The sequence below is a fragment of the Pseudochaenichthys georgianus genome, chromosome 16, assembly GCF_902827115.2.
Source record: "Pseudochaenichthys georgianus chromosome 16, fPseGeo1.2, whole genome shotgun sequence".
NCBI classification, from domain to species: Eukaryota; Metazoa; Chordata; class Actinopteri; order Perciformes; family Channichthyidae; genus Pseudochaenichthys; species Pseudochaenichthys georgianus.
The window spans coordinates 2088741-2106965 of NC_047518.2; the positions used below are offsets into that span (position 1 = coordinate 2088741).

The 18225-nt window shown below is 40.5% G+C and overlaps 1 protein-coding gene across 3 annotated transcripts in view; it reads right to left on the minus strand.

Annotated features, from left to right (window-relative positions):
- tsnare1 (T-SNARE Domain Containing 1) overlaps positions 1-18225 on the minus strand; it is a 341252-nt gene that overhangs the window by 100734 nt on the left and 222293 nt on the right. For 2 of the 3 annotated variants that reach the window (XR_011644584.1, XM_034101918.2), the window contains exon 9: positions 13759-13831. Coding sequence is in view for 2 of the 3 variants with exons in the window: in XM_034101918.2 (XP_033957809.1) it covers positions 13759-13831 (73 nt within the window). In the remaining variant the exon portion in view is untranslated. Of the gene's footprint in view, positions 1-4590; positions 4695-13758; positions 13832-18225 lie in introns of those variants that run through there. The other variant, XM_071205781.1, reaches the window with a different exon arrangement.

Genomic DNA, 18225 nt, shown 5'->3' on the forward strand with positions numbered 1-18225 from the left:
GTGTTGAGGGACTGTCATGGTTGACACGTCTCATCAACGTTGCGTGGAAGTCGGAAACAGTACCGAAGGAGTGGCAGACCGGGGTGGTGGTTCCCCTTTTCAAAAAGGGGGATCAGAGGGTGTGTGCCAATTACAGAGGCATCACACTACTCAGCCTCCCCGGGAAAGTTTACTCTAAGGTACTCGAAAGGAGGGTCAGGCCGATTGTCGAACTTCAGATTGAGGAGGAACAATGCGGATTCCGTCCTGGTCGTGGAACGACGGATCAGCTTTTTACTCTCGCAAGGATCCTGGAGGGGGCCTGGGAGTACGCTTATCCGGTCTACATGTGTTTTGTAGACTTGGAGAAGGCGTATGACCGAGTTCCCAGGGAGTTACTGTGGGAGGTGCTGCGGGAGTATGGGGTGAGGGGGTCTCTACTCAGGGCCATCCAATCTCTGTACTCCCAAAGCGAGAGCTGTGTCCGGGTCCTCGGCAGTAAGTCGGACCCATTTCCGGTGAGGGTTGGCCTCCGCCAGGGCTGCGCTTTGTCACCAATCCTGTTTGTAATATACATGGATCGGATTTCGAGGCGTAGTCGTGGGGGGGGGGGTCTGCAGTTCGGTGGACTAAGGATTGCACCACTGCTTTTTGCAGATGATGTGGTTCTGATGGCTTCATCGGTCTGCGACCTTCAGCACTCACTGGATCGGTTCGCAACCGAGTGTGAAGCGGCTGGGATGAGGATCAGCACCTCCAAATCTGAGGCCATGGTTCTCAGCAGGAAACCGATGGACTGTCCACTCCAAGTAGGGAATGAGTCCTTACCCCAAGTGAAGGAGTTCAAGTATCTCGGGGTCCTGTTCTCGAGTGAGGGATCAATGGAGCGTGAGATGGGCCGGAGAATCGGAGCAGCGGGAGCGGTATTGCAGTCGCTTTACCGCACCGTTGTGACGAAAAGGGAGCTGAGCCGGAAGGCAAAGCTCTCTGTCTACCGGGCCATTTTCGTTCCTACCCTCACCTATGGTCATGAAGGATGGGTCATGACCGAAAGAACGAGATCGCGGATACAAGCGGCCGAGATGGGTTTCCTCCGCCGGGTGGCTGGTGTCTCCCTTAGAGATAAGGTGAGAAGTTCGGTCATCAGGGAGGGACTCGGAGTTGAGCCGCTCCTCCTTCGCGTCGAAAGAAGCCAGTTGAGGTGGTTCGGGCACCTAGTTAGGATGCCACCTGGGCGCCTCCCTAGGGAGGTGTTCCAGGCACGTCCAGCTGGGAAGAGACCTTAGGACCAGGTGGAGGGATTATATCTCTTCGCTGGCCTGGGAGCGCCTTGGGATCCCCCAGTCAGAGCTGGTTGATGTCGCCAGGGAAAAGAAAGTTTGGGGCTCTCTGCTGGAACTGCTACCCCCGCGACCCGACCACGGATAAGCGGGAGAAGATGGATGGACATCCCATGTATATATTTCCAGCTTTTAAATGGTTTCGTTGTGTATGTTTGTGTTGTGAAAAATAAAATCATTTTCAAAATCTGTTTTTACATATATGTTGTGATTTTGGGTCCAAAATGTTCATATAGTAGAAGATCACCTACATCCAAACGAAATAAATATAATTAATTATGATGAATACGTTAAGTCTTGTTCATTGTTTTTCACTTTTATTAAATGTTTGATATTTCTTTCTCTGTGTGCGGGGGATCACAGGAGGGGGAAGAGCTGTGGAATGTGACTCCACACATTCCGATGGCCAATTAGTTTTAAACAAAGGGTCCCCAACATACATATGAAACATGGGGGGGGTTGGGGCTGGAGAACGGTATGGTCCTACCGTTTTCATACTTTATATATCTTAGCATATTCATACACACTGTTCATACTGCTCACAGGCTGATATCTAGTGTATTCATACCCCTCACTGTTTATTCATCATTCAATTAATTATATATTTTATTCTGTAGATTGTGAACATTACTTTTCACTTTACTGCTTGTTGCTCCTGGTTAGAAGCTAAACTGCATTTCGTTGTCTCAGTATCGGCGGTCACTCCTGATGAACCCACCAGGGCTGTTTCCTCAGAACGAGAGGAAAGTTTTTACCAGGACAGCTTTTTTAAGGGACAGCATCGCCCTGAGATCTATGCTGCTAATATGTTCATGGCCATAACGCCATTTGTAACATAGGCTATGGGAGAATGGTGAAAATAACCAACTGGACTGGGACCAATGGGAAAATGCCTCTTCCCCTCAATGTGAAGCAACAGATTGAGTCTTATGTTTCCAATCGGTTCCCAAATCTGAACATTGACCAGTGGCATAAGATCAGGAGCCGGGTAAACGAGAGACTGAGGAGCCCCAGAAAAACAGATCCCGAAATCGCTCGTCCTGGTTTCCGCAGCAGATAGGCCTACAGCATGTGTCTGTTACTGTATGTCAGTTATTTTAAATAAAATGGTGAAAACTGAACTTGAAAATTGTTTCCTCTTTTTATTTTCGGGATGGGGAGACGTGTGTGATTAAAAATTCATTCGCAGAAATGTAAAGTGATCTAACTAAGTTCTATTCATATTCTTGACGGGAAGAGCCGTGTAAATGGGTGGCCATATGCATTTGAAAAGCAATATAAATCACACAGTTATTATGCAATAGGCTATAAAAGCACCACCGATTACCTTTCTCCAATTCAAACTCTTGACGGGAAAAAAGGAAGGTGTAAATGGTTGGGCTATACTGTACTGTATACATACAAAGGCCATTCAATAGACGTTCAATATATAGTATTCGTTTATTAGAGTCGGCTTGACTCGGTTTGCATTCATAAAGAATGCACAAATGTGTTTAATCGTTAATGTCATAGTATTCGTTTATTAGTCCCCGAGGGGAAATGGGTAGCAGCACATCACAGAGGCATTTAAAAAGTGAAGAACATTCAAGTTAAACAATACTAAGTAAACAATTAACACAGTAAATTATGTGGATTAAATCACATTTATTTCGTTAAAAATAAACGAAATGACTCGGTTTGCATTCATAAAGAATGCACAAACGTGTTTAATTGTTCATGTCAGATATGTATGCCTACTAAGTAAATAGCCTACATTAGTTCCTGCTCAAGATTAGATTCAACTTTATTGTTATTGCACAGATTACAGGTACTGAGACAACGAAATGCAGTTTAGCTTCTAACCAGGTGCAACAAGCAGTAAAGTGAAAAGTAATGTTCACAATCTACAGAATAAAATATATAATTAATTGAATGATGAATAAACAGTGAGGGGTATGAATACACTAGATATCAGCCTGTGAGCAGTATGAACAGTGTGTTAATCGTTAATGTCAGATATGTACTAAGTAAATAGCCTACATTAATTTCATGATGGATTAAACCACATTTATTTCGTTAAAAATAAACAAAATGATTAAATGCAGGGTGAATTGCCCTAATGTGGAACATTTTTGCATTTCAGACTTCGGGAATATATTGCGACATGAAGCCGATACAATAAATCTAAATCCAGTAACATTCTGAAATCCCCAGGATGTGTCCTAATCAAACCAAAAGAGAACATGCAGATATTAAACTCATAAAAGAAATGGTAGACATATTAGTACTCTTAGTGCCAAGTTGTCTCAGACAATCTGTTTTCCTAATGTGGGACAGTTCTGTGCAAAATGTGGGACACTGAAAAGTCTATATTAAAAAGCCTCAGTCACCTTCATTCATGTAATAAAAAAATCTCAGGCCAGTAACACTCAAAGCTACAGTAAATGTGCAATACCATGCTATGTTACTATTTATAATGTTATTGTTGTTACAACAGAAGATGTTTTTATTTAAATTGAAGTTAAATGCATCAATCTGGTGCACTGAGGGCAAAATTAGTAGATTTGTGGATACGGCTCTCAACACTCATATGAAACAGAACTGTTCTTACAATGTGTGTTGGAAGGTATTAAATTACTATGCATATGTTATTGTGTAAACACACAGCTGATCACCTGAGAGCTGCCGTTTCATTCAGAGCGTTTAAAAAAAACGACGGTCTGATTTCAACAACTCAATGTGTGATTATTATAGCAGTAATATTAGACACTAATAATACAGTAAACTATGAACACTGTACATATTATTGTTTGCCCGTGGGATTAGGATGATCGGTAGAGAGCCGCTGCGTCGGATGTGATATAAAAACAAAGCGATTATTGTCGTTGTTGTAAACTCACGTGGATTAAATGTAGTGCATTCATTTCAACTCGCGAAATATGATACATTAAATGATCGCGAGGATCACGATCGAACATCGTTTGTTTGACCCTGGATGCATTTCCTGATCTAAAAACATAGCGATGGTTTTGTACTTACGCGGCGTAAATTACGCCAACGTGAATTAAACATTATTTTGTTAAATAAAAACATGGTGATGTTTAGTAAATGATTACATGTCTCTTACTTAAGCACAGAATGTGATCCTATCCGTGACATATATGGATCTTAACAAATATCCGCTATATCAGATCCCTGTAGATCAGCTGTTTATTTCACATGAGTTCCAGTGTGGCAGCTTTTCACGGCTCCTCCTGGTGGATCCATGATCCATTGCTGCTGGTTTCATTATAATTAAATGTATTTATCAAGGGGGCGTTTCAAGTCCTGCGGGGGGGTTTTCCTTTTCAGCAGGGGCCCACCCCGTGCCGATCACGGACCCGCCCGGGTAGGCGTCTGAAACGAAGCGCTACATCTGTAAACACACTTATTCACAAAACGCACATTTAAAGCATTAAATACGTAAAGACAGAAAGATTTATTAAATTAAAAATAGCAGTCAAGAGGAAACTATTAAAGTAAAATGACAATCATCCTAAAACACACTGAGGGTTAAAGGGGGAGACATGACAGAGTAGAACCATATTCTTCAATCTTTTCATCATGTTAACAAAATATTCTTTAAGAGACTTTTATTCACGTGTGAATAAAGTAGTGATCTCATTTGTTACAATATCGATCACCATTAAAGGGATAGTTTTAGGAACCACTCTATAAGACAAATCTTTATCTGTATGGATAATGTTAAAGGGAGAGCTAGTGCCAAGCCAGATATAGTATTCCAATCTAAAGAATTGATTTCACCATTGTGGCATAGTTATTACCATAGGAGGGCTTTAAGATGGAAATATGAAATTACTTCTGTTTTAAATCCTTGATAAAGGAGGGAGTAATTGTTGCATGTTCGGACACATGAATTGCAGTAGTAGTAGTAGTACTCTAAGGAAGTGAGTTTTGTACCAAGTTTCAGGAAAGGTGGGAGCCAGAAGTCCCAATGAAAAGTTAGAACCATCTTGAAAATCATAGTTGAAATCGTGAATGAATAAGGAATGGCGCTCCGCATATGATATATCTTTGTAGATAAAGGGTACCCGCCTATGCTGAATTACCTCTGAAAAGACCCTGCAGAGCACGACATGGCCACAAGACCGAGACCAAATGACCTGTGACCCTTACTGACAGTGTGACAAAAGCACTGTCCATGACTAGTGCTGCGTACCTGGACTCACATTCAGGTTCAGGTCCGGACTCAAGTCCAGAGGTTCAGGTTCAGGTCCGGACTTATAAGTCCGGACCTGAACCCATGGCTTGTGTCAAGTTGTGTGAGTAACTAAAGTGAACTTATTGTGAGCTAATTATCAATTGAAAATTAACTCATAATCAACTCAAATTCAAACTCGTCAGGTTTATTGCGCTCCCTTCCAGCTTGTGTCTATATTTCTCTACAAAGTACAAATGTAAAAAAACACTTTTTGCCACTTAGTCTAAAATGACTTATGACAGCAACTACAGTGAACTACTACAAAGTTCAAACATTATTTCATTTACCAAACTTAAGTAACCAAACAGTCTCTGAGCTGACTGAGCCTAAATCCATAAAACGTTGCTGAAAGGTAGAGTGTAGAGTAGACTATACGCATTACACTGTTACACACCTACTATACAGTATAGGCTACACTGTAGTGACTGACTGTACAGTCAGAGTGTACTGTACTGTCTTACACCATGTCTTTTCTACAACTCTACATGTGTACATTATACAGTACATACATAGTGATGTACATACATACTGTTAGAAATTAAAATCAATGTTGATATGGCGTAATTTTGAATTAAATACACTATTTAATTTAAATCAGTTTTATTCTGAAAAAACCGGAAGTTCACACTATTAACTTAATACTTTTATTCTGAAAATTATTCACTTCCGGTTAGTAATAGCATGTGGCGAAATGCTACGTTTTCAAACCGTGAATCGAAGGTGAAATGACATATGATGTTGTACACTGAGCACACTGGGATTAGCAGTCATTTATTGACGCTGAATAACGTTTATCAGGGAATGTTTAAATAACCACAGACACCAGAATATACGTAAGTGCTAGTTTTTTTGCGAGTCCAAGTACCGGTTCCCGACGTTCCGGTTTTAACCGGACTTGAACCGAAACTTTTTACAAGTCCAGTACCGGTTCGGCGTACCGGTACGCAGCACTATCCATGACTGACTCTGGGGTGTACCTGACCAAACCTGACTTGACAACCAGACGGTGTGAGTGTGAATGAATGCCGGCATGTGATCAGTGTAACTGCATGATTCTAAAACAATAACTAACCAAGCATGTTTTTGGACTAACATATTATTTTGGAGCTCCAAGGGAAATGAGAGGTTTCCTAAAAAATCCACAAAAAAGGAAACCATACATGTGACCCGTTTCTAACCTACTTGATATTTTACTCCCACAGGAGTTGGCGGTTTGCAAATGTAAAACTCAAACTAAAATCTGAAGGACGGAGAGAAACACTTCTTTTCACTGTTTAATGTGGAAATAATGATAATGGATGTAAAATTGTAAATAATGTTCGTTAAGTCCCTAACCAATATTTACCTGACAGTTTTTTCCCCCTCCCCATTACAGGTTTTGTTACACATGAGTTCATGTGTAAAAATGGGGGAGTGTGTATAATGTATAATGTCAACATGGCTGTAAAATTCACAATTTACATTTTTCTTTTAAGGATTGACAGAAACCTACCGCCCCAACCCAGATGTTCAAACTGAGCATTGAATGATAGTTTTAGAATTAACCTGCTCCATATCTGGGGATAAGATACCGTTTGATGAATGTTGACATGTTTCTAAATATTGATTGAGTTATAACAGGTAACACAGATGCAGAATCAGTGGCCAAGGGGCTACTGTGAGAGATGTAATTCCAGAATGGAATACCGAAGAAGTTGACCTGTGATGATGAAACAATTTTGTAATATTTTAACAGGTATTAAAGTAACTGAGGTTTGAAATGTAGAAAGAACATATGTGACCTGCTCCATCGAAATCAGTCGCATTGACCCGAAGACACATTTTGAGTTGTATACACGGTTGGAAAGAGGATATTCCTAGCTTTCTAATGATATCAGGATTGTTTTTGTACTCCAAATATTAAGCGAAATATGTCACATTATATAATGACTGTCACAGAGTCCTCATTTTGAGAAAAAGGCCTTTAAAGTTTCCTCTTCTCTGGAATCCATCGATCTGATTGATTATTAGTGGAGCAAATGATCAAAATACTACGGAGGGAAGATATTTTCGTTTGGAGGGGAAGCTCGCGAGTGTGTGTGTGTGTGTGTTTGTGTATTTTTGCGTTTGTGTGTATTGTGTTTGTTTCCCGGGGAAAACCCTCACGAGAAACACCGGCTGTTGTTGTGCCTGCTGTGGCGTTAAATTACTCCGTTCTCCGCTTGTAATTATGCCGTTACAAGCTTCAAAGTTATATTTATCATCTGAATTTGCCGAAACAAGTTTAATATTCTGAAAGCCAAGACTCTGTTTAATTTAAATCAGATGAAAACAAACTGTAACGGATCCTGCCGTGTTATCTATGATTACTTTACTTTTACGTTCATAATGTCAGCCGGAGGGAGGGGGGCGGCGCTGCTGGAAGAGCAGAGTGCGAGTGAGAGGTGCCTGTCTTCGTCCCTTCACAAGCTTCAAAAATGTACTTATCGTGTGATTTTGGAAATAAAAGTTTCATATTCTGAAAGCCAAGACTTGGTTTGTTTAAAATCAAACAAAACACCCGAACCCTGAACAAATTGTTTTTTACGTAAATCCACGTTTATTCTGAAATGAGCCGTTGCGACTTCCGACTGATTTCGATAGAGCGGGTCACATATTACAGTTAAGCTAAAACATAGTAAGGTAATGAGACCGAATTTAATTTAGACAACATCTTGTAACTAGCCTGTTAAAGAATTAGAAGTAAAAGCCATAGACTTTATTGTTTAGTTCATTATGGGGATATACATTTAATTTAAATTCATAATAGAAAGACATTTGATGACAGTATGTTGGAATTCTGTATTCATTTTTCAGCTTGATAATAGACAGGTGGAAGCCGTATTGCCAGGTGCAATCGATGGGATTTCTGCACACGATCCAAGCAGAGAATGACGTACCTTACAGGACAGATACACTCAGGAAATCATTCACTCTGACAGCATCATGACTTTAGTTGTTTTTGAATCCATAATGAAATTGTATTACATAACGTTAGTGTGTGTCTTTACCACAAACAGGAATAGTTCATTGTTATATTTAGATTTGAGAAAGATTACAAGGATTTTATTTAGTTCACCATGAAGATGTTTTTTGTTTGTAACATATGCCCAGTAGTAAGATTCAAATATCAGCAGGTTCTGAATTATTATTCCTCTGTCCCACAACCAACAAGAATGTGGATGGGGAGAACTATATCTACTAGAACCAGCAGAGATTCAGAAATTACACCAGAGACACAGTAAAGTAAATAAAGAGTAATATTTAGCTATTTTCATATAGTTTAATCCTTCTTATACTTTGTAAAAGAACAAGTGCCTTTACACCAGATACAGTAAGAAGATGTGAAAGGAGGGAGTTAGATGTTTTCCATACCAAGCTAATTGCTGCTATTTTACGAAGTGACATTAAAGGTTTAAGCTAGAAGTTATGCACAAATGAAAAACTTCATAGTTATGATGAATATGTATTCTTATTTGTATTTTTTACTTTTATGAGTTATGTACCATGCAATGTTCGGATGAAGAACTCATTGATTCCAATATTATTACATACCTTAAAGGGTATGTAAGGAGGGATTGTTAGAAATTAAAATCAATGTTGATATGGCGTAATTTGAATTAAATACACTATTTAATTTAAATCAGTTTTATTCTGAAAAACACTGAAGTTCACTAACTATTAACTTAATACTTTTATTCTGAAAATGCTTCACTTCCGGTTAGCATTAGCATGTGGCGAAATGCTGCATTTCAAACCATGAATCAACGGTGAAATGACATGTGGTGTTGTACACAGAGCACACTGGGTTAGCACTCATTTATTGCCGCTGAATAACGTTTATTAGGGAATGTTTAAATAACCACAGACACCAGAATGATGTAATTTAACAATACAACAAGGCAGGAATTGCATTGGACCCGCCCCCGACGACGTCGGCCAATATGAGAAGACCTCAGATGACAACAGGAAGAGCAAGCCAAGAATTGACCTCTTCCTCCGGCTGACCCGGACTGACCGGACGCATGGGGAGAGCCGCCTCCACTCCACATTTAATGTTGTACACCACCGCATCTTTTGTGTAATTAAATGCTGTTAACTTTTATATTCAGTCTCTCCTGCCTTCAGGGCTCTAGAATTCACTAACACTGGACACGGTGCTTTTGAAAACTGTTGGGGAAGCCCGAGTGGTCTACAGCTTAACAAACAAGTGCACAGCGAAAGGCTCCACAATGGTTTTTGTCATAAATACGACTGGACAGACTGGACTTTCAGCATTATCCTCCATGGTGATTGAACAGGACTTATTATTGCAACTGGAAATTCAGATCATCTGTACAACAGTCATTGAACTCTTCTTGAGGAGAGAAAGGAGGATGGAGTTTGTGTATTGGTGAGTAAAGGCTATAATGACTTTTTATTAAGTAAATATTGACAGTTACTGTTGGTTCAGCAGTAATTAAATTACAGTAACTATGCTCAAAATGATCTTGTTACTTACGATACTTTTAAGGTCTTCCACTATCTCCATAATGGGAAGACAGAAAAATAAATCAAACGTCCCTTTTGGCGTGCCACAGACAGGGACAGACCTGTCTGTGATGCAACTCCCGGTTTTACTGCGTTTCTGTATAATATTAATGGTTTCTATAGCTGTGACGTCATAAATACAATCAAATACGATTATTGGCACAATCATTTTTTTTTATTATCTTTACATTTATCTTCAGATATAAATACAAATGTAGATACTTTTTTTCATCCGAAATATTTGAACATGATGAGGTCCAAAGTTACTTTACTATGATAAACCTTTGTTGTTTAAATTACAATGTACTTATATGACCTGGAGAGCATTACAAGTGTCTTGTAGCCGTTTACAAGCTGGAAGTCTATCCCACTCCTCTCCCAGATCAAGCAGAAGCTAGTTCGCTATCTTCGTGTCTTCAGGTAGCTGCTCTGTACATCACCGTTGCTAAACTGGCAGAATTGAATTTAGAAAGTGAACAGTTGTATTTGTCTGTGTAATAGAGCCAATATGTGAGAATATTTATTTTCTTTACATTGTGTAGATTTATTTATTAAGAAAATACATAAGACAAATTATGTAAGGTATCAGACGTGCTCAAACAGATGATCTACCAGCTGAATCTCATCGGGGGGAAGGGGTGGTTTACATTTACTTAAACATGGTTCAGTCACAGAATTCTGGTTTCTACCGAGTGAACTTTTGTAGTGCCATTTTATTTAAATTATTGATGTCATAGTCAGTGTTGGACTTGTACCACACCACTGTGTTAGTGGTTGAGGAGCCAGTTCAGTGGACTAGAAGCATTGCAGCACCGGTTGTAGTGTAGTGTTGAAGTGCGACCTACGACTTTACATTAGGCAGAGGCTTGGTCATGGATACCAACTCCTTAAAGAGCCTGTGACACGGTTTTCCCCCATCATCCAAACCCATCAATTTGAGTACATATTGTCCCCTTGAAAACCGTTACTGAACTGATTTTGGATATTTGTACTTTGATAACCATTAATCTGCCTTCAATGTTGACAATTTTCTGGATCTTCTCGCGGATTCTTCAAGTCCCGCCAAATGATGGGTGACGTCATTGCGGGCACAGCGCTCCATCTGCACCGTCCAGGATCCCAGCATCTGCATGTAAACCTTTATATATATACAGCCAGATGTAAACGCACGATGCACGATGGTGCACACAGCAGCAAGCTCAGACAGCGATGACAGGTTAATGTTGAACGTGTCTGAGAGCTCATATGAGGCTGAAGGATCGGTTTATGTTGTATCTTCTAAGTTTAGGAATGAGGTGCGTCAATATGGGCGATCATATGGTCATGTAGCCAGTGGTGGAATGGGACTACAAATCATCCCGGGACTCTCGACCGGCCCACTTCGGTACCGCTAGTAAGCTGTCAACGGGGGGAGTGGGGGATGTAAAATACAAATATAATGTCTGTGTCTTTGACATTAGCGCTGCTAGCCAGCTGTGCCCTGTACTACGAAGCCAGTTCAACAGACCCTGGATATGTTTGAGTAACAAACTAACAACAACAAACTAACAAACGAGATCTCGCTAAGCGGTCCTACGACGCTGGTTATCAACTCGGTAAATCAAGCCAGGGTTTCTCTCTCCAGCTGAGAGCGCGTTCACGTCTAAGCCACGAGTGGATCTGACTTTAATTACATTTGTCTCGAGTGTTTCGTCAACATAATGTGTTAAATAATACTTCTGCATCCAGTCTGTGACACTGTGAGTGTTGCACGGCCAGATGAGGCTGGAGAAGCTGACTCAGATAAGGAAATATGATATATTATGATATTATATGATCGATGATCTGATCGATGATGTAATATGAATGATAAGTGCGACACGTCGGCGTCTTCTCTGCATACGGCAGTTTACACTGTATTTTCTTTATCCTGTAATATGACTTGAGAGATTTAAACTCCGCACACTGAGTGGATCTCTTTTCTATAGACGCCGGAGGCGGGCAGCGTCAGGTAAAATAAGTTATTTAGCCTTCTCAAACCTGAGCCTCACGCGCCGCCTATGGGGGATGTGCTAGTTACTTATCCGACCGGCCCACTTCGGTACCGGCCCATCGGGATTCGTCCCGATGGCCAGTCCGCCACTGCACCCAGCCCACGTAAACTGTCAACGGGGGGAGCCTCGCTGCGGGGAAACGGTGGACCTAGTGTCCCGATCGTAGTGGGAATAATAATAATAATAATAATCTGTGCATTTTATCCATTAATTTCCCCAACATTGTGGTAAAAAACCACACGTTTAATCCACGTTGTTGGTGTACTACAACTACAAAAAGCATCGGTTTGTTTTCTCATCAGTAAATGCAGACCGGCTCAAACAAACGATTTTTAATCATCATCCTCACGATCATTTAATGTGTTCATATGTTCGCCGAATTGACATGAAAGCACTAATAAATGTAGTTTCATCCACTTGAGTTTATAACCACAAAAATAATCGATTTGTTTTTATATCAGATCCGACGGGAGGAAATTCAGCAGCTCTCACTCCCGATTTTTAATCCTAATGTAATCATCATCTTCACCACGATCATGTATGTTTATGTCGCCGAATTGACATGAAAGCACTGACAAATATGAATATACTGTAGTCAACTTCATTAAAACGTTCTTAACGTGCCTAAACTCAGTAATTCACCATTTCTACGCATGACAACACACTTGGTCCGTGTTTGGCTCTCGAAGCGTTCCCGCATTGACGTCACTTCCGGCTTCCCCCAAAGCTTCAAAATGAGTGAAGGAATTTCCCCGCGATGTTCGAAATTATTGATATTTAACGAAACGGTATCGCTTTTTCTTTTTTAAACTGACGGTTCGAGATTACTAGTAGCCCAATATTTCATTGCACAACAGTTGTTGGGATGGTGTCACAGGCTCTTTAAGGCCTATGTGACGTCATTTGAGGGGGTCTAAAATAACTACTTTTCCTTTGAACTTCAACCCTTATGTCTAAAATAAATATATATGTATACCGGCAATTGTTTTTTAAGGATAAAAGGTTAAGTTTGCCTCCCAGTGTATCATGTGGCTAAGAAAGCCGTAAAACAAGATGTAAGTCACCTCAATTTGAATCTGCATTATCAAACCTTTCACTTCTCTCAGAATTGATCTAAACTTGATTGCAACCGCTGTCTCTTTGTCTGCGCAGGTGTTTAACATTAGTGACAGCCAATTCTGTAGTGAATGTTCATGATGTCCAGACAGAGCTGATGGCAGATGTGTGACACAGCAGCAAAGCCTCTATCTGCCCTATATATCTTTGTGCTGCGTTTAGTTTTTGGCCCAGTCTAAATGACTTCAGGGTGTGAGAGCCATTTACAGATATCAGGGTTTGAAGAAACCCAGAACATTTAGCTTCTTATCAACAAGCCCGGGGCAGCGAGGTGGAAGTTACACAGTTATTTTTTGACCAGCAGAATCTTCAAGCTCATGTTATTAATCAAGCACTTCACAATGTGAACAACATTCAACACAAACAGACACAGACACAGACACAGACACAGACACACACACACACACACACACACACACACACACACACACACACACACACACACACACACACACACACACACACACACACACACACACACACACACACACACACACCTTACCTATTGCGTCGCCTTGTTCATGGACCATACAGGCCAGATCCTTCATGATTTGACTTACGTCCAGCACATCTCTCTGTTGAGAAAACACAGTGACACCACTAATCAGAGTCTATCTGACATCTCTGGAACACATGATAGATGCACCCAAACTCCTGTCCTGTGTGTGTGTGTGTGTGTGTGTGTGTGTGTGTGTGTGTGTGTGTGTGTGTGTGTGTGTGTGTGTGTGTGTGTGTGTGTGTGTGTGTGTGTGTGTGTGTGTGTGTGTGTGTGTGTGTGTGTGTGTGTGTGTGTGTGTGTGTGTGTGTGTGTGTGTGTGTGTGTGTGTGTGTGTGTGTGTGTGTGAACATGGCAAAATGTCCTGCAACAATGCAACTTGAATGTTAAGTGGGTAATGTATCTAATGTGGCCTTAGCTGGAAGAAAGATGCATCTGCTGAGTTGACAATGTTTAACTTTGAGCAAAGATGTAGCCGACCCTGAGGTCTAATGAATGTAGTATTATGTAGCTCATCATACAGACAGTCAGAAAGGACAGAGACTTCAGGGAAATAACAGAATGAGTTTCTTGTGAGTTCTCAGACTAGTTAGTGTAGCTGTGAGCACACACAAAAGCCTGTCTCACACACACAGCTCAGCTTTGAAATTCACATAAGAAAATCAAGGTGAAAATTGACTTTGCCATCAAGCCTAGACACAACATTAGAAGGAACTGACTTGATGACTTGATCATTTTAGTAGACAAGACGCTCACTAACTGGTTTGGTGGCAACATGATTGTTTTTGTTTTCTTGATCAGTAAATTGTTGTGACTATAATATGTCTGCAAATATTTAACAATGCCCTTCACAGTTTCTCCGAACTTTTTTCCCAAATCAAAAGCCCCCAAATCAAAACCTCATGATATCCAGTTTACTCATTATGTAAGACAAACAATTCAAACCTTAAAATGTGAAGCCAGTAAAACCTTGCTAGTTGTGCCTTAAAGACGCAATATTTCTGATGGTCTTCTTAAAATGCATACGAGTCATCTTCTATATCTCCATGAGACACAGATTAAGCTACAGTGGTTGTTGGTTGTATTTTCTTGTCTTATGCAACCTTAGTTTGTTGGCCTGAGCACTCAGATATGCGACTATATGCATGGATGTTTTCTGTCTCTGTATAATTGACAAAGTTGGATTTGTGTTTAATCCTAAAATGTGTGTTTGGCCTGACTAAACGTGAAAATAAACTGTTCAAAGTTTTTGTTTAATTATTTCCCTCTGAGGGCACAGAGCAGACGAGTGCAGCTATGGTTGACCGCAGCTAATTCTCTGATGTTTCCAGGCTCTGGATCTGCTCTAAGTGTTTCAGCTCAAAGCAATATTAAAGCTTATAAAACCTCCGTCCATCTCCTGCTCACAGGTCGCCCTGTCCCTCCATTATGGGTCCATGCAATCACAGCTGCGTTTGTGTAGCCTAACCTGCTGGGCCATACATCACAGGTGGCAGAGATTGCTGTGGAAACTGGCAGCCATCCTGACACTTGGCAAAACACATTTGAATAGAGCCAAAATGGCCCCTGGCAAACCTTTATATGCTTTTTTTATTATTATTTGTATTTATCTTTAGGCAACCCTGTCTATCATTCTGGAATAGAGAACAGATGTATTTTACCTGGCAAAGTATTGGGCAATCAGCGCTCATTTAATCATAATGGCATGAACAGTGTGTAACCAATTTAGCAAATAGTGTGTGGAAGTGAACAGGCAGCTGGAGAGACACACACAGGCAGGAGGTGGATATGTGATGGGAAGGGACCCCTGCCTGAGGGCTGCGTGGGTGGCCAGGCTCCGAGCCAACACTGTGCCCTTTTCCATATTTCATGGGCTTTAAATTAGGCTCATCTGGCAGCCACTGGATACGGCCACTGCACTGGGAACAAGTAATTGAGATTTCTCTATTATAATGACACCAACAGGTTTATTACGGGAGGTTTTCTTATCACCCAGGGTAAGTATATTAGCTTGGAGTTTCTGATTCAGTTCATGTGTGGACCTGCAACCATCTTCCCAGGTGCTGTTTGGTACAGCTTTTATTTCTTCTTCCATGAGACACCGGCTAATTTCTGGTTCCAGCTTTAAAAACGTACAATGTGGACGTTTCTGATCATCATTATATATTTGGGACATGGATGTAAAAACAGAACTGGATACAGCGTTAGAGACGGGGACCCGTTCATTCAAATGAAAGTTGCTTCTTCATAAAGCTGAAAATGGCCTGACTGTAGCCGGACCTAAGGAGCATGCCCACTTGTGTTTTCCTTAAGCCCCGCCTCCAACGAACTGTGTCCCTTCCACTCTCAGCTTGATCAAATGTTCGGAGATGGAATATAACTTGATTTGACTTTTAGCCATTTTACAACTTTTGAAAACTCATGATTTAATTAAGGCTAATCTACGGTTCTGGGTAGTTGATTAAAAGAAAAATATTTGCTGATTTACAGAGGTCTTGGACTGACACAGAAGTTCTACTACCACAGTGTGGTCAATACGAAAATGTGTCTCAACTGCCACCCTCACTTGCTTTGGACTTGATCTTTGTCAACAATTCCACTTCCTATTTTACACACTGTAAATACTAGTGTGAGTGGGAACAACCGTTCACACAGCCTCCTACTATAGTTGTCATTCTGAGCAGTAGTTCTGAAATCTAATCAGCCACTTGCTTTAAATATCCACAGAAGAGTCAACCAAATGTCTGTGAGGTCACCATCACTGGTAATTACATCTTAATTTAATCCAACGTTTACATAAATACTGTTGATTCAGCAAATTCATTTTAACTACGTTTCTGTCTGGTTTCACTTCAACACATTAATACAAATATGACATCAAATTAGCATTAATTATAGGGGAAGCTGTCACTAAGAAATTAAAGAACATGTTTTCTCCCCAGTGAGATGATAGTGAACTTGTCATGAAAAGTTCATGGAATATCAGTGAACAGCTCATAACAAAGTTGATGAACTGTTCATGAAAGTGACATGAACATTAAATGGCACTAGGGCAGTTCATGAACTACTCATGAAACTCCTGTGCTGGAATGGTTCATGAACAATTCATGAAATTGAGTTTTCAGTGAGTGTGTAGGGATATTCAGTTTTAAACCAAGAACATATCAAGAACTGTTCATAACAACTTCATGAAGAGTTCATACCCAGTCACTGAATATAATTCAATGGCTGGCTATGAACTGTTCATGTACATGAACTGTTCATGAACCATTGACTGTGGGTCAATTGGCAACCATAGAAAACAACAATTATGTCAATCACAATGGAACTTTACTCAAATTAACATACAAACATACATGTATACAGGTGGAGCGCTATAATTAATCCTATCACTATTTGAAGCACAGTTCTTGATACTCAGCTGCACAAAAAAATGTGTTGCGGGTCCCAAAAGCTTGGGTACCACAGCAACAATAAATTATTTCTGTAGAAAACAGAAAAGTGCAGCAGCAATAATTATACACAGGATCCGGTTGATCGTCTGGATTGCTTCTTATTCAAAATTCAAAGTACACAGTTACATTGAAATAGCTGAACTTTACAAACATCACATTTCTCCATTTAACCTCATAAGCCCCACGGACCCAAGCTCGGGTCCGAAAATGCGATATATGTAGCAACAGTGCTATATCTGAAGTGTCATTCATGAAACTATTAATATTCCATACCCATCTGACCGGAGGAAACTTGGCTAACTGACGATACGAAAAAAAAAAAGTTTTTCGAAAAAGAAGTCTCACAAGAAGCCTCTAAATGAGCCCATGTCAAAAACGGGCACTTGCTATTTCTGCTCATAACTCACAAAAACGATCATTTATAATTCTTACTTTCTGCACAAACAACACATTTTCTGAAAGCTGAGATTCCACAGATTCCATGGGTATACACCCCATCACTACAGGCACAACATTAACCGAGCTAGCAGCCAGAAGCATAGCAAGTAAACAATATCAGTTTTCAAAACCATGACAATAATTAGGTCTTACCTTGGCTGTTTTGTGATCAAAAGTTGTGTTCAAAGGAATAAAAACGCTGCTCAGGGTTAATCCAATGTCTCTTGTCACTTTAAAATGATTACTGATAATCAATCCTTTCATTCACGGCAGAAGAGTAGGTCCTACGATTAACAGTCCGTGGCTTCAGCTGCGGGAGATGCAGTTTACGCATAGCTCCCCCTCCGCATGCGTAACGTATTTACGTATTTTGAAACTGCTACTGCGACCAATGAGTTTCAGAGATAGGAGCTTGCGGAACTATAAATAAAGGCAGTATAGCTGGTTTACGCACAGCCCACTCTTTTGAAGCAGTATACTAGGCTATAGCATAGCATAGCATGTCCCGCAGCGCCAGGAGAGCAGAGAACGGCAGATCGATCAGCAAAACAGCAGGATTTGTTTTCTTTGTCTTCATTGT